At 42.0% G+C, this 27,345-nt stretch overlaps 1 protein-coding gene across 1 annotated transcript; it reads right to left on the reverse strand.

Annotated features, from left to right (window-relative positions):
- Window positions 1-327: 327 nt before the first annotated feature.
- On the reverse strand, window positions 328-24,228 carry LOC149445097 (cytochrome P450 2C23-like). The gene is made up of 9 exons (XM_089654135.1): window positions 23,906-24,228; window positions 21,673-21,835; window positions 14,334-14,483; window positions 12,829-12,989; window positions 10,071-10,247; window positions 5,897-6,038; window positions 5,245-5,432; window positions 4,077-4,223; window positions 328-997 (listed from the first exon to the last, which is right to left on the reverse strand). Exons 1-9 carry the CDS (start codon window positions 24,077-24,079, stop codon window positions 821-823), a joined length of 1,479 nt encoding a protein of 492 aa, XP_089510261.1. The 5' UTR covers window positions 24,080-24,228; the 3' UTR covers window positions 328-820.
- Window positions 24,229-27,345: the final 3,117 nt, after the last annotated feature.

Here is a 27,345-nt window from a genome sequence, read left to right on the forward strand (position 1 = left end):
GTCCTCCAACTATCAGGCACTACAGTGTATTTAGAAAACTAGTAACAAAGCCAATATTCAGGTTAATATTCAAGAAGGATATAAGTGAGTGACTCTCCCAAATGCATTGAAAATTAGAATTAGAAATCCTACAAATAAATGTACCTTCGGGGTAGACAGGAAAAACAAACCCCACCTGGTGGTCAATTTCAAAACCACAGCACATTATAAAAATCATAGTGTCTGGGATGAGAGGATTTCTTTTTCTCAAATAAACGTATTAAAATACCACACACAAATAACCAAAAGAATAAACAGATGATATCAATAAAAACAATAACAAAAACATATAAAAGGAGCTTTTAATTGTTATTAATAAAGCAATTTAAGTCCCATTCTACATTATGTCCAAATGGGGTCATATTCTTTCAGTTCAAAATTTCAATATTTTTTTTTTTGTGAATGTGTAATTTGTTTTGTTTGCTCTGTGTTTTAGAATTCCAGAGTGTTCATAAAGTATATTGTTGTTGTCAAGTCTAGGATTTTTTTGATCATTGTCAAAAAAAAATATTTTATAACTCGGAAAAACATGGGAGGTCAGCTTCATATCAGAGATGATAGTTAAGGTGGAGAGGTCACCTTCATATCAAAGATGATTGTCAAGGTTCTCTTCATATCAGAGATGATTGTCAAAGTGGAGAGGACATCTTCGTATCAGAGATCATAATCAAGGTGGTGAGGTCATCTTCCTACCAGAGATGATTGTCAAGGTCATCTTCATTTCAAAGATCATAGTCAAGGTGGAGAACTCCCTTTTGAGATAGAAATATGGGTTAGAAGATTAGCGTTGGCTCATAGATATCATGTAGGGTCTTGCAGTAAAGCTTCCACTATTGGGTACAGGGGAGATGTCGATCTCTTCAGGGACCATATTGCATTTGAGGTCAAACATTTGCAAAATGTATGTAAGAAACAAGAAAATTTCCATCCTGGCAAGACTCTCTCCAAGGCAATTTCTCTTACCTGTTGGAAAGAGAAAAATGATACAACCCATTACATAAGTGTGTTAAAGTGTATGTATAGCCAAAACTATTTTTTTTAACTTTATAGAGCATGATATGATTACAAAACCTGACAGTTTTTTGTTTTTTCTGTCTCTGTCTGGTTGGGGAAATATTCATTTAATCCCTGCTCCAAGCATACAACAGAACGTAAGAGAAAATCTCCATAAAGTGAGGATCATTCCTCTTTTAGACAACAGTTATTGGAAGAGATGTTCCCATTGGAAGACTTCTCCATACTTCTTAATTGGAGATAACTGCAAAATTTCAAATTTTTGACAATGGTCACCAAAACGAAAATAAGGTGAATCTACCTAGTGGGGACACAGAAACACAACTTGAGTATTTAATCCTTCCTTACTGTTTAAGAAAAAAAAATAATAGCTATTACATACACTTTTAAGGAACCCTGTTGCTTACGATAAAATATTTTATCCTGAAGAAGCCTGTAAAGGAAGTTAAAGTGTTATTAGGTCCTCAGCGTTAAATGTGATATACACCTATCAGCCATAACACTGACAGGCAAAGTGAACAACTGATTATCTCATTACAATGACATCTGAAACTTGGTGGGACATATTGGGCAGTAAGTAAACACAGTTTGTTGTGTATAGAGCTACGTAGCCTCAGACTGGCCAGGGTGCCCATGCTGACTGTGTCCACAGCCAAAAGTGTCTACAATGGACATGTAAGCATCAGAACTGGACCATGGAGCAATGGAAGAAGGTGGCCTGGTCTAATGAAACACTTTTTCTTTTACATGGGGAATAGATGGCACCAGGATGAGAAGAATGCAAGCTAGCAGAGGCAGTGTGATGCTTTGGGCAATGCTCTGCTTGGAAACCTTTGGTCCTGCCTTTCATGTGGATGTTACTTTGACACATATCACATACCTAAATTTTTCGCTGACCAAATACACCCCTTCATGGAAATGGTATTCCCCTCTTTCATTAGGATAATGTGCCCTGATTCACTGCAAAAAAATGGTTTAAAATGGTTTCGGGAACACAACAAGTCTGAGGTGTTGACTTGGTCTTCAGATTCTCCAGGTCTCAGTCCAAATGAGCATCTTTGGGATGTCCTGAAAAAACAAGTCGGATCCATAGAGGCCCCACTTTGCAACTTACAGGACTTAAAGGATCTGCTACTGACAGTTTGGTGCTAGATACCACAGCATACCTTCAGAGGTCAGGGGCTTACATGGTTCAGAGCTGTTTTAGTAGAAAAAGGGGGGCTACTCAATATTAGACGGATCATCATCATGTTATAGCTGATTAGTGTATAGCAGCATACTACAGCATTTACAATGTTCGCAGCTTCTCACTATTTTTGCAAGTCTGTCTCTTCTTATTTCCACCCTTAGGATTGCTATACTGCCTGTACTCCAAACAATTCACTTTATTGAACCAGGATAAAACCAATAGAGTCAGTGGAAATACAGAGGGGGAATGGCAGGTAAATGCATTTCACGCTAAAGACAGCACTTATTCAATGTAATAAATGATGAACAAGCGCTGTCTTTAGCGTGAAATGCATTTACCTGCCATTCCCCCACTGTATTTCCATTGACTCTATTGGTTTTATCCTGGTTCTATAAAGTGGTTTGTTTGGAGTGCAGCCCATCGGACTTACTTTGTTACTTGTTTTTAGTCTCTCTACCTTGAGCAGCAGTAAATATATATGTAAGAACAAGTATCACAGTCTCAGAAGCATAGAAGAAGCATACAACAAATAAAAGTCAGAAAAGTCAGAATTCATTATCATTAGGCTTGCTCTGGGCCATGGGCTCAATGTATTGACATCAAGGCAATAGCATGCTACCCAGGCAACTAGCATATTCAGAAGGAAAGCAGCAAGACACCCTGACCACTTTCTTATGGTAGTTCAAAATGTCTCACATTATCTCACTGGCAAAAAACATGAAACAGATGGGATTAGGTTCTTTAACAGCTTCCTGGCTGCCCTATAGCAGAAGTATTGCTACAGGGCGGCAGGGATGCGCATAATCACGTATATATGGGATTTTGTATTTCCGGGCAGGGGGCGCCTGCGCGCTCCCTACCGTACTGCTATTGGCTCCTCGGCATGTCAATCCTCGGGTCCCAGCCGCCGATTCTCAGCCATGACTCTGTGATCGTCGGCGGAGCTGACAGGGGAGAGGTCTGTATGTAAACAATACAGATCTCTCCCCTGTCAGCATGAACAGACTACTTTGTATTGCTCTGCACAGCAGCTTGTTTCACAAGTAAAACAAAACACAGCACACAGTTAACCATTTCATTGCCCTAGATGTTAACCCCTTCCTGCCCGGTGTCATTAGTACAGTGTCAGTGCTTCTTCTTAGCACTGATCACTGTATTAGTGTAACTGGGGATGTCAGTGGCAGTTAGTCAGTCCCCCCCCCCCCAGTGTCAGAATGCCCTCCGCAGTCCCACAATAAGATTGCCGCCATTACTAGTAAAAAAACAAAACAAATTCCAGTATATATACCGCCATTTGTAGATGCTATAACTTTCACTTAAACCAATTAATTTACACGTATTGGGATTTGTTTTAGCAAAGACATGGAGCAGAATGCATTTTGGCCTAAATTTATGACTAAATTTGATTTTTAAAATTGTTTTATTAGACATGTTTAGTAGCAAAAAGTCAAAAGTATTGTTTTTTTCTCAAAATTGTCGATCTTTTTTTGTTTGTAGCGCAAAAAATAAAAAACACACAGGCGATCAAAACCACCAAAAGAAAGCTCTATTTGTGGGAAAAAAGAACGCAAATTTAATTTGGGTGCAGTGTTGCATGACCGCGCAATTGTCAGTTAAAGTAACGCAGTGCCGTATCACAAAAAATGGCCTGGTAAGGAAGGGGGGGAAATCTTCTGGAGGGCAAGTGATTAAACCAAAATATAACACAGTCTATATTTCTTTCACTGGTGATTCTGGAAAGGGAATTGAGATATGTGCTATTAGTAGTTTCTGAGCAAGGGTTTGGAAAACACCATTTTATTGCTGTAAAATATAAATAATCAGCACTGCAAACCTTACCCAGAGAGAAGGGGATGAAGGCATCAATCTTCTTCAGATTTCCCTTATCATCTAGAAAATGTTTTGGATCAAACGTCTGTGGATTCTTGAAGTATTTCTCATCTTTTAGGGCGGTGGTTAACATAGGGAACACAGTAGTACCCTAGAGAGTAATACAATACATTAAAAAAACTAATTAACAACCAGATAAAAATATATATGAATCCATATATTCATATCCTAAAATGCTGCACCATGTTTCTATTTTTTTTTACATAGGTATACATCAAATATTAAAGTGTTACTAAACCCCGGACCCTGCATTCACTATATCTGGTCTCCCACAGTACACAGAACATGGAAATGCAATTATTTTAGTAAATATGAACTGCTAAATACCTTTTCTTATCAGCAGTTGGAGCAGTCTTGTGACTTCTATCAGTGTCCAGCAGAGCACTGGCTAATTTTGTAGGAGTTTTCATTCTCCTCCTATCCCAATATACCTTTATTGGTATTTTTTCTTATCAAAGACATGAAGCAGAAAACATTTTGGCCTAAATTTATGATGAAATTTTAATTTATTGGATATGTTTTTATAACAGAAAGCAGAAAATATTGTTTGCTTTTTGTTTGTTTGTGTAATTTGGGGGGGGTTGTTAATATAATAAAAATAGTGCTGATCAAATACCGCCAACAGAAAACTACATTTATGTGAAAAAAAAGACATACATCTAATTTACGTACAGTGTTGCATGACTGAGCAATTGCCAGCTAAAGTACCACAGTGCTGAATAGCTAAATATGGATTAGTCAAAAGGTGGTAAAACCTTCCAGAGGTGAAATGGTTCAAACTAGATGGAAAAAGAAATTTTCTACAATACATAGCAACAAATGTGGTATTTTGCACAGTTTGGTTGAAAGCACAAGCCACTGTGGCAGTTATTATTCATGGCATGCTTTGAATGTTTGGAAAACAGTGAAATCGGTGGGTTTAGTTCTGCTTTGCATGATATAAAGTTTAATAATCTCTTTTGATGTCAAAATTAAACATAAATCCTCCTAGATACATTAAAAATCACTGAATAGCCCATTGGATGTTCCAAAATTTTACTTTGATATGTAGTTGTAAAACATTTTATGCACCAGGTCTATGATCCCAGCAGTCTGGTCTTCAGTATACTGACCTTTGGGATGTGGTACCCTCTGAACGTTGTGTCCTGGCTTGTGGAACGTGCAAGCCCCAAGGGCACAATATCAGCAAATCTCTGAATCTCGTGTATCACTGCATCTGTGTATGGCATTTTAATTCTATCCTCCACTGAAGGACATCGGCTCTGCCCAATCACGTGATCAATTTCCTCTTGGATCTGCTCTATTGGAAGATATGGACACATATTGGTTTAAAGGGTTTGTGACAATCTGACAAAACAATACAATTAGGATGATATGGCAGAAATTTGTTTAAAGTAATTCTAAAAGCTAAACCTCAATGCATTTTTTACCCCAATACACAGCCTAAAACAACCTGGCTGATACCTTGTCCATTTCAAAAGATTAAAAAAAGAGAGAAGAGGGAGACAAAGTGACAAGGGGCAAAAGACCTTGGGTGCCATCATCCCAAACCAAAGAATGACTACAACAAAGTAAAAAGCAGGGACTTTCTGGGAAATGTTGATGAATCTGTATCCCTGTGTGCCATCCTAGAAAGCCACTAGTTTTTACTTTGTTGTAGTCTGTTCTATCCAAAACAAAGAAACAAAAAGTTTTGGCTAGAGATACACTTTAATAAAGAAGGAAAGAGATGTATTTCAATGTTGAAGAAGCTCAGATACATACTTCTCACATCTGGGTATTTCAGCAGGATAAGTAATGCATATCTCAGGGTAGTGCCGGAGGTCTCCGTCCCGGCAAAAAACAGATTCATCACATTCACAAGCAAATTGTTAAAGTTAAATTCTGTATTGAGGTTGTCCTTTTCCTGGAGTGAAAAGAGTAAAAATGCAATTTCAGAGGTGTATTTAGACATCATGCTACCCAAGAAAAAAAGGTAATTGTGACACCACATTCTGAAGACCACCACACCTTTGAATAATTTTACAACATCCAAAGCAAGAATGTGTTACAAGAGGTAGCGTGTCCTCTGCTTTGTATTCAGAGCCATTTTTCAACTTAAACTACCAACAAATTCAAAAGGAGATAGGTTTGTGCTGACATATAAGCTGCTCCAGGTGTCAACGTCCCCTAATGCATCAGCACCATGATAGTGCAGAACACATCATCAGGTAGAAAACACCACCACGAGGAATAATGTCCTAGCAATGTGGAGATGTGTAGTATGCTGGTTTTAGGATACATACATATTAGCCTCTTATTTGCCGTTGATGCTGCCAGTGATACTTGGATATATACATGGATATACATGGGCGGCACAGTGGCTTAGTGGTTAGCACGTCTGCCTTGCAGTAAATGGGTCATGGGTTCGATTCCCGACCATGGCGCCTCCTGCATGGAGTTTGCATGTTCTCCCTGTGCTTGCGTGGGTTTTCTCCGGGTCCTCTGGTTTCCTCCCACACTCCAAAGACATGCTGGCAGGTTAATTGGATCCTGTCTAAATTGTCCCTAGTATGTGTATGTATGAATGTGAGTTAGGGACTTTAGATTGTACACTCCTTCAGGGTTAGGGACTGATGTGAATGTTCAATATATATGTGTAAAGTACTGCGTAAATTGACAGCGCTATATAAGTACCTGAAATAAATAAATAAATTTCCATGAAGAACTGCTGCACATCATACTAACAGGAATTCAAGCTTATTTCACTACAGTGTTATAGATAAGATTGATGGAATGGATCTGCAGCTTGTGGTCTAACTGGAGAAATTGAATTGTGTGAAACAGCCATTGAATCCTTGGCTTAGGTTCTGGTGCAAGATAAGAGGGGGCAGGGAAGGGTAAAGCCACAGGTGGTGTACAGCAAATATTTCTAACAACAGGCTGAAAAACAGATCCCACCAAGTAGATAGTGATGGATACAATATCAAGGACTGATGACTAGGAAAAACTTTGTAGTTAAAAAGTGAGAATGTAAACCAGCCTTGTTATGGTAAGAGGAGCTAATAGAAAAACAGGAACACTTTTTAAAGCAGAAGATATCTGCATGTCTCACGTCCATTACAAATCCTAAATATAAGAAGTTCATTTATCTTTTAAGACCGTGGGAAACGCATTACAAATCATTCCTTTTGCCCCTTGGTCAACTATTTTTGCTGTGTGCCTTTCTGGTTGCTCTCCAAGCCCCACTCCATAGAAACCATGGTTCCGATAAATTGCACTGATAATGACTAGGGACGAGTTTGGATTTGGACTGAACATAAACTTTAGCTGTCATTGATGGGCCAATGAACTGCAGGCAGGAGATTCCCTACCCCATAGCTGCATGTATACAAAAGGGCAGGGATGTTTGTGACCTATAATGGCCATATGTCTATCCTGAACTCAGCGGCCAGACTCATCCACCTTACCAACCGCTCCGCATCTGCCACCCCCCCTGTCATTCCCTCCACTGGCTCCCGATTGCCCAACACATTAAATTCAAACTACTAACACAGACATACAAAGCCATTCATAACGCTGCCCCAAACTACCTCACCGACCTGATACCCAAATACCACCCTACCCGTAATCTTCGCTCCTCACAAGACCTCCTACTTTCTAGCTCCCTGGTCTCCACCTCCCACACCCAACTGCAGGACTTCTCCAGGACTTCCCCCATCCTCTGGAACTCACTACCCCAATCCATCAGACTGTCACCTACCCTCCTCACCTTTAGGTGCACTCTGAAAACCCATCTCTTCAGGGAAGCCTACCCTGCCCTCACCTAACAGCCGATCTCCTCCTACCACTCCATCCCCCACAGCCATTTCCTCCTGTACCACTATCCCCTCCCTCCTAGATTGTAAGCTTGAAAGAGCAGGGCCCTCGAACCCCTCGTGTTCTGTTTTGTTATTGTATTGTCTCATGTACTGTCCCCCACTATAATGTACAGCGCTGAGCAAACTGTTTAGTGCTATATAAATACTGTATAATAATAATAATATGTTCATATTAGGTCAATGAAGTCACGAGCATCCCCACACCTTTGTGCACACCAGCTGCGGGGTGGTGAATTTCCACCTGCAGCTCAGCAATGACTTCTAACTTTTGGGTTGAGACCAAACCCAAGATCATCACCAATGACGACCAACAAGTTTAAAGCAGCTGTATGCAGTTTAGCATGAATGTATATATAACATTAGGCTGCATCTTTGCTATAAATCAATAGTTCTTTATGTACAGTTGTCCCAGCAGTTTGTAGCACCTTCCTTACCCATGCAAGACTATACACTAGGTCCAGTTTAATGCTCTCCACCACAGCAGCATACCTTCGTTTCCCTCTCCCACTACTCCATATATTTGAGAAGTAAAGCCCCATGTAGGCTTGGAGTCACTGGACTCATTGCTTTAACAGAGCTATGAACGTCCTGTGTGACAGCTTTGATTAGCCCAGTGCTGTCACATGGAACGAGTCACGTACTCCTCTATAACTGAAAGTACCAAGTATTTCATTTTGCTTCCAGCATCGAACAGAGCAATGGAGGGAGAGCAGGAAAAGTAAGTATATGCATGAGATATATAGGCAATAAAAAAAACATGTTGCTTTTCCCTTTAGTGAGCATTGCACACTCACAGTTGTTTAACTATACTTATGATGTTGTTGCCAATTAGACCACAAAATGGACCAATTAGGCCCCTTTCACACTGGCGATTTGATCAGATGGAGCTGGTCAGAAGGCCTATACATTCCTATGGACAGGTGGTTGTAAACAAACTTGTATCACCCGCCTACCTTTGGGTCCACTAAAAAAACTGAACGGTATCTGTCCATTTCTGTTTAGGTGGATCAGATTAGAGGGTAGTCGGGTAGTCAATTTACTCCCAGCTGCCCATAGAGCAGAGCGGGCTCTGTCCATATCTGCTCTGCAGAAACTGAGCGGACATGGCCTGTCATCTTCCCACTCTGCTCCTATCAGCAGGGGATCCGTGAGCTGACCCCCTGCTGATCGGAATGGAATTTTCCCCATGTGAAAGGGACCTAATGGTTTCATTTGTCTTCACTGTAATTTATATACAGGACATACGTACGTAAATTATACAACAGAACTGTAGAAGAAAAGGATGGCTGACTGTTTAAGATGAAACAATGAACTCTGTAACAGTTCACTATATAATAAAGGCACCACGCATTCACCACTGCTAACGATAGACCTATTATTAAATCATGGTACTGCAATCTGGAGCTTTGACATGTTTGCTGTGAAAGCAATTAGTATTCTGTATCACTAGAGGAATGAGAAAGAAGGTGTGTATGTGTTGGGAGGCTTAATGGTTTCCCCATCAAACTTAGTGCTATGGATAACACTTAATAGATATTTCTGTTAGTTGGTTGGATTCAGCTGCTGTCTCTACATATCTCTTGGGTTCTCCACTGGCATGATGGTTCTCCCTTAATTTGTGGCTATGTTCCCATTCTCCTTGGAGTCCAGGGTGTTTCCACTACCTCATCTTCAGAATAAATTAGGTGATACATTGAACAGTGAGACTGGAACATGCCTTATATGAGGACAGCAGATGCACAATGCTGAGTACCTACATACTGTACAGAGAGCTTGCCACCAAAGATATGTAAGAAACTTTTAAATGGTTTACCTCTCTGGTATCTATTCTACTAGCCCCAAAATATGAGTTTTGGGTGAACTGTCCCTTTAAGAAGTCTTTGTAAGAAAAAATTGACTTAACATAACATGTACATTATTGAATTCTGTATTCCTTCCATGCTGTATCTCAGCCACTTTTTGTGCACCAACATTGTTTGGGGCATGGAGAGCAGTTGCTACTTTTTTGGAGCTCACACTATTTTCTTGCACATGTCACAGAACATGTCATAATAAACTACAAGCAAAGCAGACCTCACCTCTCTCATCTTTATTAGGAAACAATCGATGTAATCTCTGGGGCAGTTCTCATCCAGAGTAGCCTCGTGCATTCTGATCTTCTTCATCACAAATTCATTCACCTTGTCAAAATTCTTAAACACTGTGTGGTGGCTGCCAGGCAGGTACATGAAGAGACGAGGTGCCAGTGCAAAGATCTACAAAGGCAGAATACAATCTGATAAAAAGAAATTGTACTACTAAGATCCACTATGCCTCTAAATGCTGTCTCAAAATGACCCTACCATTTCACCCCCCAACATTTATACTGGGAACCTATATATTTACCAATAACTACAACCCCAATTTCAAAATCTACATAAAAACAGAAAGCAACGATTTGCAAATCTCATAAACCCACATTTTGTTTTACAATAGAAATAGAAAACCTATCAAATGTTTAAACTGTGAAAATGTACCACTTTAAGAAGAAATAAGGTAATTTTGAAATCGATGGCAGTAACACTTCTCAAAAACATTGGGACAGGGCAACAAAAAACTGGCAAAGTAAGTGGTACTAACAAGGAAGAGCTACATTTTGTACCTAATTAGGTTAATTGGCAACAGTTCAGTAACATGACTGGGCATAAAAAAGAGCATCTTAGAGAGTCAGATTGTCTCAGAAGTAAAGATTGGCAAAGGTTCACTAATATGTGAAAAGCTGTGTCTAAAAATCATCAAAGTAGCACATAGTAGAAGAATCTGGGTGCTTAGCTGGCCTTCTGCAATTGAAAATATTTACCACATCATGAAACAAAAAAATCCAACTGTTGAGCAGTTAGAATCATATATAAGGCAATAATGGGACAACATTCCTCTCCCAAAACTGTAGCAACTGGTCTCCTCAATTCCCAGATATTTAAAGAGTGTGTTAAAAGAAGACGGGATGCTACACTGTTGTAAACATGGCCCTGTTCCAACTTTTTTGTGAAGTGTTGCTGGCAATTTCAAAATTACCTTATTTTTTTCTTAAAATAGTAAATCTTCTCAATTTAAACATTTGATATGCTTTCTATTGTGAATAAAATATGTATTTATAAGATTGCAAATAATTGCATTATGTTTTTATGTCGATTTTACACAGCATCCCAACTACACTGCTCAAAAAAATTAAAGCAACACTTTGAAAACAAATCAGATCTCAATAGGGAGAAATCTCCTGCTGGATCTCTATACTGATATGGACGGGGTAATGTGTTAGGAACGTAAGGATACCCCATCGTTTGATGGAAATGAAAATTATCAACCTACAGAGGACTGAATTCAAAGACACCCCGAAAATCAAAGTGAAAAAATGATGCAGTAGGCTAGTCCATTTTGCTGAAATTTCATTGTAGCAACTCAAAATGGTCCTCAGTAGTTTGTATGGCCCCTACATGCTTGTATGCATGCCTGACAACATTGGGGCATGCTCCTAATAAAACAACGGATGGTGTCCTGGGGTATTTCCTCCCAGATCTGGACCATGGCATCACTGAGCTCCTGATTAGTCTGAGGTGCAACCTGGTGGCATCGGATGGACTGAAACATGATATCTCAGAGGTGTTCTATTGGATTTAGGTCAGGCAAGTGTGGGGGCCAGTCAATGATTTCAATTCCTTCATCCTCCAGTAACTGCCTGCATACTCTCGACACATGAGGCCGGGCATTGTCGTGCATCAGGAGGAACCCAGGACCCACTGCACCACCGTAGGGTCTGACAATGAGTCCAAGGATTTCATCCCGATACCTAACGGCAGTCAGGGTGCCATTGTCTATCCTGTAGAGGTCTGTGCATCCCTCCATGGATATGCCACCCCATACCATCACTGACCCGCCACCAAAGCAGTCATGCTGAACAATGTTACAGGCAGCATAATGTTATCCTTGGCTTCTCCAGACCCTTTTATGTCTGTCACATGTGCTCAGGGTGAACCTGCTCTCATCTGTGAATAGCACAGGGCGCCAGTGGTGGAACTGCCAATTCTGGTGTTCAATGGCAAATGCCAATCAAGCTCTATGGTGCCAGGCAGTGAGCACAGGACCCACTAGAGGATGTTGAGCCCTCAGGCCACACTCATGAAGTCTGTTTCTAATTATTTGGTCAGAGACAATCACACTAGTGGCCTGCTGGAGGTCATTTTGTAGGGCTCTGGCAGTGCTCATCCTGTTCCTCCTTGCACAATGAGCAAATACCGGTCCTGATGATGGGTTTAATAGTTGTATTATTGGTCTAGATGTCAGGGGGGGGGGGGGGGGGCACCAGTTGGGAGGAATATTATGAGCTCAGTTTTAAGAATATTTAGTTTGAGGAAGTAGTGTGACACCCATACTGATATGTCAGTTAGTAAGTAATGCAAGAGGAGACAGGAGTGAATTGTGGAGTAGAGAGCTAGATTTGGGTGTTGTCAACATGCAGATGGTCTTGGAAGTTGTGGGAGGTTATTACGTGACCAAGTGGGGAGGTTTGGATAGAGAAGACGTCCAAGGACATAGCCTTGGAGGGCCCCTACAGAAAAAGGAAGTGGAGGAGACAAAGTTGTAGGTAACACTGACGGAGCGCTGTGATGTGCATTGGACTGACTTTTCACTAACAGGAGCGGCCATGGATAGATTGAAATTCGGCTGGTCCCTGCTGAACCAGATTAATTTTGAACCATCTTTTGCTAGCTTTAGCCACCCACTGCCAATCCTTAGTTATGCTTGAAAAGATTAATTTACTGTATAACCAGCTCTGATACCACTATAAGATCAGCCTACCTGAGCCCATGGTGAAGTCACAATTCTGAAAGACTCTTTTATAAGAGCCAACATGGACAGGAACTCCTCATCTTCATAGTCAAAGCGCTCATTGAAAAAAATAGAGCAAGTTATGTTGGAGACAGCCAGGCTCAAAAGAAATGTAGGATCAAATGGGACTCCTAGAAGAGAAATGAAACCTTGGCTTGGTATCAAGAGATCCCCGAACTTTCCACTTCTTAATAAATAATTGAACAGTACTGACTGGCATATTCAAGGCTTTGGATATCTTTTTATATACTTTTCTACCTTTATAAAGTTCTATTACCTTTTTACGTGGGTCTTTTGACAGTTCTTTTCTGCTCCCCATGGCTCAGTATCTAGTCTGCTCAGTGCATCCATTTGAGAGCTAACACACTAACTGACTATTTATACACAGGCACTAAATACAATTTAAAAAGCCACAGATTGATGAAGTCATAATTACATAGTTAGTCTGGCTGAAAAAAGACAAAAGTCCATCCAGTTCAACCATAGAAAAAAAAGTTATAATTCTATACTCACAGTTAATCCAGAAGAAGGCAAAAAAAACCCAGCAAAGCATGATCCAATTTGCTCCTGCTGGGAAAAAAATTCCTTCCTGATCCCCCGAGAGGCAATCGGATATTCCCTGGATCAACTTTACATATAAATGTTAGTATCCAGTTATATTCTATATATCTAAGAAAGAATCCAGGCCTTTTTTGAAGCAATCCACTGAGCTGGCCAGAACTAACTCTTTAGGGAGTGGGAAATTAACCTTTAATTGCCATTTTAACCCGTGTGTGCCACCTTGTGTGTCTGTACCAAGACCAAATATTCCAGGGTGTGTAAACTTTTGATCAGGGCTATTTGGATGATTTCTGTTATTTTGATTTAAAAAGGAGCTAAACAACTACTGTATGAGATAGTAAATGGCTTCATATGATCACTTTCCTTAAATAAAAGACATTTTTTTGGTATGATCAGTCATATTTTTAATATCAGTGCCAAAATTTCACAATTTCTTACAAGGTATACAAACTTTTGAGCACAACTATAAATCAAGCAGCATAAGTCTTCTTCTAGACCAGTGGTTCTCAACCTTCCTAATGCCGCGACCCTTTAATACAGTTCCTCATGTTGTGGTGACCCCCAACCATAAAATTATTTACCCAGTAATTATAATTCATGAGTGTCGTTTTACCTCCAATACGGCTGCTTTCAACACAGTAGCTGCTTTTAACAGAGTAGCTGATTTCAACACAGCAGCTGCTTTCTACACAGTAGCTGCTCTTTACACATCGGAAATATGTGTTTTCTGATGGTCTTAGGGACCCCTGTGAAAGGGTCGTTCGACCCCCAAAGGGGTCGCGACCCACAGGTTGAGAACCACTGTTCTAGACTGTCTCAGTGCACTCTATTGACAGAAAATACTCCTTTTGCTCCTCTATCGTGACAGGACAATGTCAACACTTGGAAATTGCTCCTAAAAACTTACTACTAACCTTCTTTCTTCTGAAACTCCTCTGCTAAACACTTGGCCTCCTCTTGTACCCGTTCCTCCAGACTTCTTTTACCCATTCCAAAATTCCTCAGGGTGCTCAGGGTAAATCTTCTCATCTGTTTCCAGCGCTCACCATTGCTGAAAAGAACTCCTGTATGTAAAGAAGTCCAATGGTATTTTTTTTTTGGATTGCCAAAATGACTACTTTTACAATTAAAAACACAGTTGTAATTAAAAAATTACAGAAAAAAAACACAGTATTGGGAAAACAAAAGTGCATCTAACCCCAAAAACTAAAATGGAACTTATTTCACTGTACCAGCACTTAAATGCTGCATTAGTTTTATTTGATCATGCTTTTTAACCTTTATTTTCATTGGGTAATCCTGGAAATAACAAAGTTTAGTTAGTAGTTTACAAGAAAGACAGGAATATTTGTGACTTCTTTTCAGCTCCCAGGAAGCAACAATGAAAACAGCATTTCTGCAAGATCAACACTTATTTTCTGTACTTTCTGAAAATGTTTGTAGTAAAAAAAAAGAAAACTACTGTAGAACATATAGAAAATGCCTGCCAAATTGCTAGAAATGCAATGTCCTTGTCACTTCCTGTGACTTTAACAGATTGAAAAACGATATAATTCAACTATAATTCTCTCCATCCCCTAGGCCAGTGGTCGGCAAGCCGCGGCTCGCGAGCATGCGGCTCTTTTCAAACTTTAATGCGGCTCTTCCGTGTGCCGGGCGGCCGCCCGAGAAGAGGGAGGGGAGCGGGCGCCCGGCACACAGAAGAGCCGCATTAAAGTTAGGACTCTGCAGCTGTCAGGATGTAGGCGGGGCAGCCAGGATGTAGGCGGGGCAGCGTGACGAACTCCTCTCCTCTCACAGTCCGCCCTGAAGACCGGAACGGCGCGAGGAACGCGCGGAGCAAAGGTAAGTGAATTAACACAATATGGGGAATGAATTACTATAGGGGGGATGAATTACTATGGGGGATGAATTACTATGGAGGATGAATTACTATATGGGGGATGAATTACTATATGGAGGATGAATTACTATATGGGGGATGAATTACTATGGGGGATGAATTACTATATGGGGGATTAATTACTATATGGGGGATTAATTACTATATGGGGGATGAATTACTATATGGGGGATGAATTACTATGGGGGATGAATTACTATATGGGGGATTAATTACTATATGGGGGATGAATTACTATGGGGGATGAATTACTATATGGGGGATGAATTACTATATGGGGGATGAATTACTATGGGGGATGAATTACTATATGGGGGATGAATTACTATATGGGGGATGAATTACTATGGGGGATGAATTGCTATATGGGGGATGAATTGCTATATGGGGGATGAATTACTATGGGGGATGAATTACTATGGGGGATGAATTACTATAGGGGGGATGAATTACTATATGGGGGATGAATTACTATGGGGGATGAATTACTATGGGGGATGAATTACTATGGGGGATGAATTAATATATGGGGGATGAATTACTATATGGGGGATGAATTACTATGGGGAATGAATTACTATAGGGGTGAGGAATTACTATAGGGGGGATGAATTACTATATGGGGGATGAATTACTATATGGGGGATGAATTACTATGGGGGATGAATTACTATATGGGGGATGAATTACTATATGGGGGATGAATTACTATATGGGGGATGAATTACTATGGGGGATGAATTACTATATGGGGGATGAATTACTATGGGGGGATGAATTACTATAGGGGGGATGAATTACTATGGGGGATGAATTACTATATGGGGGATGAATTACTATGGGGGATGAATTACTATATGGGGGATGAATTACTATATGGGGGATGAATTACTATGGGGGATGAATTACTATATGGGGGATGAATTACTATGGGGGGATGAATTACTATAGGGGGGATGAATTACTATGGAGGATGAATTACTATATGGGGGATGTATTTTCAGTTTTAAAAATGTGGCTCTCAAAATAAATTTCAATCGTGGTTTTGGCGAGATTTGGCTCAGTTGAAAAAAAAGGTTGCCCACCACTGCCCTAGGCAATGGACAAAGGAAGGGGTTATCTACAAAAACTGGAGAGTGCAAAATCTGGTGCAGCTCTGCACAGAAACCAATCAGCTTCCAGGTTTTATTGCCAAAGCTTAATTGAACAAGCTAAATATAAAAGCTGATTGACTACAATGCACACTGTGCTGGATTCTGAGTGCACCAGTTTTAGAAAATCCCCCCAAAGGGACAGGAAGTGTGTTATTCGTAGGATTACCAGGTGAATATAAAAGGAAATACTGAAAAAAGAAAACTAGTGCAGCCACTAAACATAAAGACTGGCAAACTGAAATATATTCCATTTTTGTTTTGGGGTTTAGATATGCATTAAATATTTCATTGGCTGTGCATTAAAATCCTCCATGCTTGAAATTGAGGATTTTGGCTAGGGGACAGCAGATATTACCAACCTTCCCTCAAACCCCAAAAATACCAAGATTTCCACCACCCCTTCCATTTCTGTTCCAGCTTGCTACCTTGGGTGCGCTTGGTGTTCTTCGCCAACACACCTGTTCCCCCAGTTGCAACAGCAGCTCTTCCAGAGCAGAGTCAGGGGCCATGTCTTTATGTTTGTCCAACAGCAGCTGTTTAGCCCATTGCATCCACTCCCAATGATCCTGTACCCAGGATCTACGTGTTTGTTGAGGCAGTTGTTAGGGATCTCAGCAGGAGGTCCACGGGCATCTGGCCATATCGCCCAAACATAAGGACCGGTGGACTGTATTGTTGTAGGTCCACACCATGGCCCCCATGTGCTGATGACACCAGTCCTGGTAGCTCAGTTCTGTAGCCTGCCCAGCAGGGTCTAGATGAAGCCTTTGGGCAGCCATAGTGTTGAACAATGTGCTCCCAGAAGAGGTTGTTAGTGGTGGTAGCTGTCTGATGTTTGGTGGGCACCACCATTGCAATTTTGGTGAACTGGTCAGCAAAGACCAGCGCGTACTGATGTCTGGAAGGTGTGCTTGAAATTCTCAGAAAGTCTATGGTCACTAACTCAAACAGCTCATGGGTGGTGATGGTCATGGGTGTGACCTTCTGAGGGGGAGCCTTATGGATAGTACAGTTTTCTGATTCCTGGCAGGATTTTTGCACCCAGTGTGACAGATGGGGACAAAAGAAGTAACTCTGCACCAGTGACTCAGTCCGATCTGTCCTGGAATGGCCACCTGTAGTGTGAACTACTTGACAGATTTCCAGCATATGCAACCAGGGGACCACAACTTGAAGCATGTCCTGTTTTTTAGAAGGGATGCAGGCATGCTGCTAGAGTAGAAACATAAATTGGCCAAAGCACAGAAAATAATTAAAAGTGTAATAACATTTATTAAAAACAAATATTCAAGCTTACATTGAGATAAATGAAATGCTGCTTGGACATAGAGGGAAACCGTATGTGTGTAGATGGTATATAGGGTCTGCAGAACAGCAGCAGCTGTCAAGCACATGGAGCTGGACCCACCAGGAGAATAGAACAGCTGCAAAATCTAGGGGGCATGTACAACATGTTTCAGAGGCCCTGCCTCTTTTTTCAAGGTACTTCTACATCCTGGAGCTGTTCTATCCTCCTGGTGGATCTGGCACCATGTGCTTGACAGCTGCTGCTGTTCTGTAGACCCTGTATTCCATCTGTATATATATGGTTTCCCCCTACGTCCAAGCAGCATTTTCTTTACTTCAATGTAAGTTTGGAAATTTGTTTTTAATAAATGTATTACGCTTTTATGCATTCCTTCATTTTGGCCACTTTATGTTTCTGCATATTGCTGAGGATCCTTCTCTGATCTGATGTGCCTTAGCTGTGAAACCCCTGCATCCATCCATCCACTCATCCACCTATCCATCCATCCATTCGTCCATCCATCCCTGGATTTCTCCTTGAATCAGCTGTTACCTATGGCTGCGGACCACAACAACTCTTTGCCCAGAGGAATCATCACATTGCAAGATAAACCTCGGAGCATCATTTCCAGGAATAAGTACTGTTTCTGTTTCATCCCATTTCCTTTTCATGCAGATTTTTCTTGTCCTTATAGCCACTACTTCATCATGGAAAAATTATCTTGGGACTCAAACTGTAAGTGTTGAGAGACTTTTATTTACTACTGCCGGTAGAGTAGTTTGTCCTGCAATTCTAGCCGATCCCATTGTCTCAGGATTGACCGAGCTAGAGGGAACAACTTCTGGCACTCCAGAGAGGTAGGTCTGTACTTGTGAGAGAGGCAGCACTGCACCTATATGAGGTCTGTGCCCTTTTGTTGGATCAGTGCCCATTCATCCCGTCCATAGAGCTGATTTGGCCCACGGTCGGAACCCTGTCCCTCAATGGCATGTGAGGTGACTGGCACAGGCAGAACATGAGTGACCTCAATGTCTTCCAGGTTATAACCCACATTGTCTCTTGGATGCTCCACCAGGAAATGTGACAGGGCGTTGGCATGCTGATAAGCTTCCCTGGCTGTAATGTAACTTGAGCTTGAGCCCTGCCAGGCGGGCAGCCCACCTCTGTTCCATCGCATTGAACTTGGCTGTTTCCTGGTAGGCAAGGGGGTTTTTGTCAGTGAAAATACCCCCGCAAAATACACCACAAATTTCTCAGTGATGGCCCAGAACAGTGAGGAGTTCGAGCTTAAAAGAGCTGTGATTGTTTCTCTCAGTGGACCGCAGGCTGCGACTGGCATAAGCTATCACTCTTGCCTGTCCATCCTGCACTTAGGCCAGGACTACTCCCAGACCATGTAGGCTTCCATCTGTATACACCCGGAAGGGATTAGTGTAGTCTGCATAGGCCAGTGAGGGAGAAAAGGTCAGTTTATGCTTCAGTATCTCGAAAGTCTGTTGCTGGGACTCCTGGCATTGGGCATGGATAGAAGGCAAGGATCTGCTCTTTTTCTGGGTATTTTGTGTCTGCTCAGCAACTAGTTCAGGGAAGCAGCTATATGAGCATATTTTGGAATTAATCTCCTATTGTACCCCACCAAACATAGGAAGTAGGGCAGCTCTGTGACAGTCATTGAAGGGGGCCTTGTCTTGAACAGTTTGTACTTTAGCTGGGTCAGGGGATACTCTGATATTCCCTCAGCTTCCACCACATACCCCAGGTACTGTATCTTCTGTCTTATTATGCGGCACTTACTAGGTTTAAGTTTTTGTCCATATTGTATAAGACGTGATAACTCTAGGTCCAGATCTTTGAATGCATTGGGTAGATTAGCACCGTCCAAAGTTGAAGTCTCAAAGACATCTTTCCATTAAGCGCTAGAAGGTGCTGGATGTGTTGCTGAGGCGAAGGACATCCAATTGAAACTGAACAGTCCCAGGAGTGTAATGAAGGCGGTTTTCTCCCTGTCCTGGTATCAGACCAGGACTTGCCATTAGCCATGTAGCAGGCCATGAGTGGAAAAGAACTTGGCCAAGGGCCATGAAAGATTCTTCCACTTGCGGTTCTGGGTAGACATCCCAGTGGGTGCAAGCATTGAGTTTGCAATAGTCCACACAGAAACACAGGCCACCATCCTTCTTTCGCACCAGAACAACAAGAGCAGCCCAGGGACTCCTACTCTCCTGGATCACTCTGAAGCATTTTACGGAGCAAGTCCTTAACCTCCTGGCACAGTGCTGGGGAAATGTGATGATATCGCTCATGGATGGACGGTGTATCCCCTGTGTGGATTGGGTGGTCATTGGCCTCAGTGAACTCATAGTCTTCTGGGCTGGTGGTAAACTTTAGGAGGTGTTTCTTCAGCATTTGGTGGGGCAATCTCTGTTGTGGCAAAGGAAAGTTTTTGAAAGAAATACTAAATTGTTCCAGCACTGACTTGTACTGGGCTTCATCCCAGGATGCCATAGCTGCCTGCAGAGGGTCACCTACAGAAAGATGAGTTGCACTAAAATGAACCCCCGGGGGACCTTGGACAAGGTTCAGCCCACCAGCCACTCTCCTGGCAACACAGGGTCCTTGCGGGTTTCAACCATAACAGTAGCCCTCTGTAACCTCCAGACCACCTCTTGTAGGGGTGCTAGCAGAAGCTTTTGCCTCGGAGGCATGTGAACCACTTTGATTTGCTCCAGATGTTTCTTTGCTGCCTTCAATTGGGCCCCACAGGCATGGAGCACTCTAAGCCACACTGCTCACAAACCAAAGCTTTGGGCTCGCCGGCCGGAATCTTTGTGTTTGGCCAGCAGGTGAGGAAAGTCCAGGTCTTTCAGAACTACTTTGCCCACTTTGAAAAACCAGGAGGCAGGGAGTTATAAAGACTCTGATGACCCAAGATGGCATCTAGGGGTCACATGGATGCAATGCAGTCAACTGGCAAGCTGCTCCATGACCCAGGAAACCGCAAAGATACCAGGTTTCCCCTACTTCAGGACTTCAGACCTCTCCAGGCTTTGGTAGCACTTATTTGAGCACCACTTACAGTGGAGTAAACAGACTGCACCTGATGGAATATATACCTGTACAAGTGTCTTATTTCTAGTTTTGGGCAGGTACACATATATCTGAGATGGGTCCAATCCATCATGCTCCAAACATTTTAACCAGCACTGCCTTCAAAGACCCAGAGACCCCTGTCCGCTGCAATGACAATTAAATTAGGCAAGTAACTACCACATACAAATTACGTGCAAAATCACAAACCATCCTACAAGTACCAAAATTGAAATCAAAGAAAATGGGGAGGAGACAAAAAAGAGGAGGTGCAGAGGATGGGTTTTCGACGCTGGCCAAGCTCCAACTTTCCAACTGATCTTCTGCAAGAGCCTCCTTCCTACCAGCCACCTGGATGCACTCTTGTGAATCCCACTCTTCCAATTAGGTAGGTTCCTTTTTTCTGTTTATAACTAAACAAAATGAACCTACCTCTTCTGCAAGCCCTAGTTGTGTTGGCCCTCTCCTTATCTTTGCCTATGGCTTAAGGCCTTTTCAGCACAGATGGCTGTGCAACACCCCTATTTCTGAAGCCTTTCAAAAACATTGCTTACACTAAAGCTCTATAACACATTACGTAAACCACAAAACTAATGATACGAACAATAACATTCGAAATAAGCTATTTAAAGAATAGCCACACTTTCTTAGCAATAAAAAATATTATAATAAATAATAAAATTCTTTAGTCTATATGAACGTTTGAAGCTAAAGATAGGAAATATAAACACAACCTGTTATACGGTATAATGGAAATTTCTACGATTTAAATATGAGTATGTAACCAAAATGAATCCCAACTATTACAACCCGTCTCTTACCATATCCCTTGAAAGCTATCTCTGCAATGGCTAATTTAGCTCTATCAATGAAAACCTCTCCGTTATCGATTAAGGCTTCTCTCACCACATCATAACCATTCAATACCACCGCCTTGTCCTGCCCCAGATGAACCATGGATACTGGGCCATATTGAGCGCCAAGCTGAGGATGCAAAAAAGAGAATCCAATCAATAATGTTCAAGGTCCTCTAACCTAACTTCAAATAGCATTAAACCATAAAAGATGAAAATGGTTAGATTGCAACTTACAAATTCTTAGATGTGGTAGCTGAATTAGTTTTCTATTTTTAGTCTTTTTTTCTTTATTTTCATCTGGTGATCTGGCTAGTTGTTTTTCAACTTCCTTTAACAGTGTCCAGCAAAAGTAGCAGTTAGAGGGAATAGACAAATTGTTTACCACTGACAGGGGTGCTTACAATGGTCAGCTTTTATTTATTTATGCAAATATTGATGTAACTGTTTAAAAAGTGTTTGCTGGAGTTCAGCTTTAATTTGTTAGTCAAATCCACCGAAATCTACTACTCCATCTATCACTACCCTCCCCCAGACTGACAATGCTGTTGTTCAAGTGGCTCCATTGCTTCTCCTTCCAGAATGGAGACACCCTAAGTTCCATTTCAGATGTGGAAGATCTACGAGTGTGATCCTCCTGCTCAGCGGGGGGATCTCTCCACTGATTCCCACTTAGCAGACACTGCTTGCTGATTTCATTGGGACAGTCGGATGGAAACAGACCCCCTGTTTGTTTCCACCTGATTGTCATCCAATCCTTTCCTCTGGACAGATGGGGAATGGATCTCCATCCGTCTGTTTTTGCAATACAGGATTGGATCGGATGCCAGCAGGTGTCAGCAGACAATAGTCCTAGAAGTCTATGGATGGACCGATCAGGTCTTCCTGAAAAAAGGGACAGGCGGACCCCATCGTTCCGCTCATGTGAAGGGGGCCTAAGACAGGAAATGTGTTACTTGATGGATCACCAGGTAAAAATAAAAGGGACAAAAAAGCCTAAAAAAGAAAACTAATTCAACCATCACATTTAAAGTGATACTAAAGCTTTTTTTGTCGTTAAAATAAAAAAAGATATTATACTTACCTGTTCTGTGATTATATATTGCACAGAGAGGTCCCTTACATCCTCTTCTAGAGTCCTCCATGGGCACTGTTCACTCCTTCTTCTTCCGAGTGTTCCCCAGAGTGGGCATGCTCCTGAGCTGGGCTGTGTATGTCCATAGACTCACACAGTGAATGTAAGCCATGCCCCTGATCCCTTCGCACAGGAGTTTGACTGACAGCAGCAGGAGCCCATGGCTGCAGCTGCTGCCTGTGACTTCTATGAGACCAGGGAGTGGAAGTGCGGTGCTTCAGTCGGGACAGGTGAGAGGAGCCAGGAAAGTGTTTAGAGCCAGGAGGATTTAGGACAGGGAGTGGAGCATTTGTTACCTTAATGCAGAGCATAGGGTGTCATTTAGATTAAGCAGCACCATAGCACAACACACATACACAATATTGCCAAAAGTATTGGGCCAGCTAAAGACCTCCAAACTTTGTGTGGCCTTCAGATTAGCACAACAACAGTGTGTAGAGAGTTTCATGGAATGGTTTCCATGGCCGAGCAGCTGCATCCAAGCCTTACATCACCAAGTGCAATGCAAAGCATCTGATGCAGAGGTGTAAAGCACGCCACCACTGGACTCAAGAACAATGGAGACATGTTCTCTGGAGTGATAAATCATGCTTCTCTGTCTGGCAAACTGATGGACGTGTCTGGGTTTGGCGGTTGCCAGGAGAACGGTACTTGCCTGGCTGCATTGTGTCAAGTACAAAGTTTGGTGGAGGGGGAATTATGGTGTGGGCCAAGCCTTCCCACCCGACATCAGTGCCTGACCTTACAAATGCACTTCTGGAAGAATAGTCAAAAATTCCCATAGACACCCTCCTAAACCTTGTGGATAGCCTTCCCAGAAGAGTTGAAGCTGTTATGGCTGCAAAGGGTGGGACACCTCAATACCGAACCCTACGGGCAAAGACTGGGATGCCAATAAAGTTCAAGTTCATGTAAGGGCAGGCATCCCAATACAGTGTATATGTGGGCTTTAACATGTGTGGCAGTACTGCACAATATCGAAGCACAGATGTGTGAAGCCAACATAATAGCCTGGATATCACTTTTCACATTGCTGAAAAACAGGAAGGCGTCGTCTGCACTGACCTGCACAAAGGAATGGACTATATCCTTGAAATTAATCTGCAGGATGTTTCCCAATAGAGGCAGAGGAGTTGGGCCAGGTGGCAGTGCAGATTGCCTGTTCCTTCTCATCCAGACTGTCACCAGGAATGTCACAAAGAAGATGAGGATCAACGTCCCAATCCCCGAAAGTTCCATGTCTGGATTGTCACTGCCACATTTGTCCTGGAACAAACCCTGATGCTTAGTGCAGACTTCAACTTGTAAACAGAAACTTCGCTCTCTTGGCCATGATCCTAAATTACAATACTTATCCCAAGCTGCAGCCTGAGCGATCCCCTCCCCTTCGCGTGAATCTGGCAGATTGCCACCTCGAGTTGTGTAAGCCTGGAAGTGGTCATTAGGTAATGCATGCAGACATCAGCAAGAAGGAGCCTTGTCTGTTCAAATGTAAAAACAAGAAGAAGAAACAACTAGCATACAATACACAACAACCAGAATCCAATAAAATGTGATATTCAATGAAAAGAGCAATGGTCTGTATCAAACCAATCATAGTTCTATTTTCCACAGATTAAAGTGACTATGTACCTACCAAATAAAAAAACCCCACTAAGGCTTGTTAGTAGGGTTGTCACCTCGTCCCTTTAAAACCGAACACATATTAAGTATACAGGTTTTGAGGCAAATTTTTTGCAGATAATGCATCAAGTGAGCTTAATTATCACCTTAATCAGCCACAGAACCTGTGTAATGAATAAGTATTTGGTTTTAAAGGGATGAGGGGGCAACCCTAACCTACAAGTATGACTGAGCAGGCACACTAGGGTTAGAGCCTCATCCCTTTAAAGGATAAGTTCACCTTTTAGTAAAAAATAATAAACGCACTTTTTTTTACAGGTAAAAAAAATGTGTATTTATTATTTTTGCCCGCAGGAGCCTGTAAAGCATAGCACCAGCGATCAGCAGATCACTGGTGCCATGCAGGTCTCCTGCAGGTCTGTCAGAATTCTGCTTGTCTGTGTGGGATGTACGAACAAATAGATATACTGACAGGAAGACTGAGTGAACTACCATGGGGCTCCACAGTTCCATGGCAGTTCATTGAGGACTACAAGCTGACAGCCACTAGAGATGCTTGGCCTTGTAGTCTCTCATTCACAGATCACTGTGAATGAGTGATGCAGCCAGGTGGGCGGAGCCCCGCTCGGCTGTTTTTTTGGTGGTAATTAAACTCTATATTAACTACTTGCCCTCCAGAGGATTTATCCCCCCTTCCTGTCCAGGCAATTTTTTGGCGCTGCGGCGCTGCGTTACTTTAATTGACAATTGCACGGTCATGCAACGCTGTACCCCGTGTAAAACGTGTGAAGAACACATTTCTCTGTACAACATGTCTCCCTAGTAAAACACACACAGCACACAATGTGAAACACACACAGCACACAGTTAACCCTTTGATCACCTCAGATGTTAACCCGTTCCTGCCCAGTGCAATTAGTGCCATAACATTGGGACACTTGTTGATGGTATATTTTGAACACGATGCACAGGAGATATACCGCACAAGCACATGTGAAGATATTGGAGTGTTAAAGGGACAGTTCACTATTTTGTACGGTACATTTGGTATTTGTATACACTATTTATTTAGCACTGGGATATGTAGTTTTATGGATATTTATGTATGTGTGTTGCTATTTATTTTGTTGTAGCACATGTTAATGTCACATAGCACAATTTTCTGTTTTCACTATTCACATATGCACGTTGGATTTATTTATCACCGTATTTGAGTTTATAGTACTGCGCTGCATTTTTTTAATTTATTTTTTCAAAATTGTTGGTCTTTTTTTGTATATAGCGCAAAAAATAAAAAACGCAGAGGTGATCAAATACCACCTAAAGAAAGCTCTATTTGTGGGAAAAAAGGACTCAAATGTAATTTATGAACAGCGTTGCATGACCATGCAATGATCAGTTAAAGTAACGCAGTGCCGTATCGCAAAAAATGGCCTGGTCAGGAAGGGAAGGAAATCCTCTGGAGGGTAAGTGCTATTCCTGCCTAACCATAACTATTCTCAAAAATTTTACCCCCCCCCAACTTATTACTGACCCTTAAAATCTGCCTGACTAAGGACCCCTAAACTCTGCATCTCTTACTACTGATCCCTGAACGTTAAGCCACGGCCAATATTCTGTACAATGAGAACCACACCCAATATTTGCTCTATTTCACAGCCAGGAGACTTATAATTTTGCACTCAGGCCCACTGCAAGCCATGCTGGTAGCATCATCACTTTCTCGCAGCTTCCCTGCACAGGCTGCATTTGCTGATATGTTAGGAAATTTATCAGTAGTTGGGCTTGCATTGCAAAGCATATGCTTTTTTAACTAGTTGCCAACCTCAGGTAGCCGAATGACGGCTGCACTGCGGTCGATGCCAGGGGCATGCATGCGGCGATCTCCGTGATCGCTGTGTCCTACGGACACAGCTGATCGCGTGATGTGGTAAAAGGCCAATCACTTTCTAATGACACACCGATCACAGAAAAATGCAATTGCCAATTCTCGGCTGCACTTTCCTCACGCTGTCAGAGCACTGAGGATCAGTTCCCTGATGATTGGTGCCCAGCAGTTCTGACTATCAGTACCCTTCATCAGAGTCGCCTATCAGTGCCACCTATTAGTGCAGTCTATCCGTGCCACCTCATCAGTGCTGCCTATCAGTGCTGCCTATCCGTGCCCATCAGTGCCGCCTATCAGTGCCACCTATCAGTGCAGCCTATCAGTGCCGCCTATCCGTGCCACCTCATCAGTGCTGCCTATCAGTGCTGCCTATCCGTGCCCATCAATGCCGCCTATCAGTGACCATCAGTGCTGCCTATCAGTGCAGCCTCATCAACGCACATCAGTGAAGGAGAAAAATTACCTGTTTGCAAAATTTTATTATAGAAACAAAGAAACTTTTTTTTCAAATTTTTTGCTTTTTTTTTGTTTATAGCGCAAAAAGTAAAACACCCAGCGGCAAGTAAATACCACCAAAAGAAAGCTCTGTTTGTGAGAAAAAAATGATAAAAATTTCATATGGGTATAATGTTGCATGACCGCGCAATTGTCATTAAAAGTGTGGCAGCGCTGAAAGCTGAAAGTTGGCCTGGTAAGGAAGGGGGTATAAGTGCCCGGTAGGCAAGTGGTTAATATAATGAAATCATCATGGAGGGGGTGGGGTGGGGTAAGCAAGTAGCTGGTCTTGCCTAGGGCACAAAAAAGTGAAGCACCTGCCTGTGTAGCTGCTGCATCCCAATTGACATGAATGGGACTGCCTGCATAGAAATGCACAGAACACGTTACTTTGTGTTTGTGGGCACTAATAATGATTTTAATATATGTTTACTGAAAAGAGCGAGCTTAGAAATATTCGTGCAACTATTTCAGGGCCCAAAAAATCAGTAGCAATTTT

Source organism: Staurois parvus, unplaced genomic scaffold (genome assembly GCF_062004578.1).
Source record: "Staurois parvus isolate SC_StPar_1 unplaced genomic scaffold, SC_StPar_1.0 ptg000746l, whole genome shotgun sequence".
Taxonomy (NCBI): domain Eukaryota; kingdom Metazoa; phylum Chordata; class Amphibia; order Anura; family Ranidae; genus Staurois; species Staurois parvus.

Bases quoted from the DNA above. Each gene is read 5' to 3' on its own strand.
- LOC149445097 (XM_089654135.1), bottom strand. From the start codon at position 24,079: ATGGAACTTTCGGGGATTGGGACGTTGATCCTCATCTTCTTTGTGACA. The intron at 21,836-23,905 runs GTCAGTGCAGAC...TTGCATCCTCAG, and splicing joins TAGTCCATTCCTTTGTGCAG to CTTGGCGCTCAATATGGCCC. The intron at 4,224-5,244 runs GTCAGTATACTG...ATTACTCTCTAG, and splicing joins GAGGGTACCACATCCCAAAG to GGTACTACTGTGTTCCCTAT.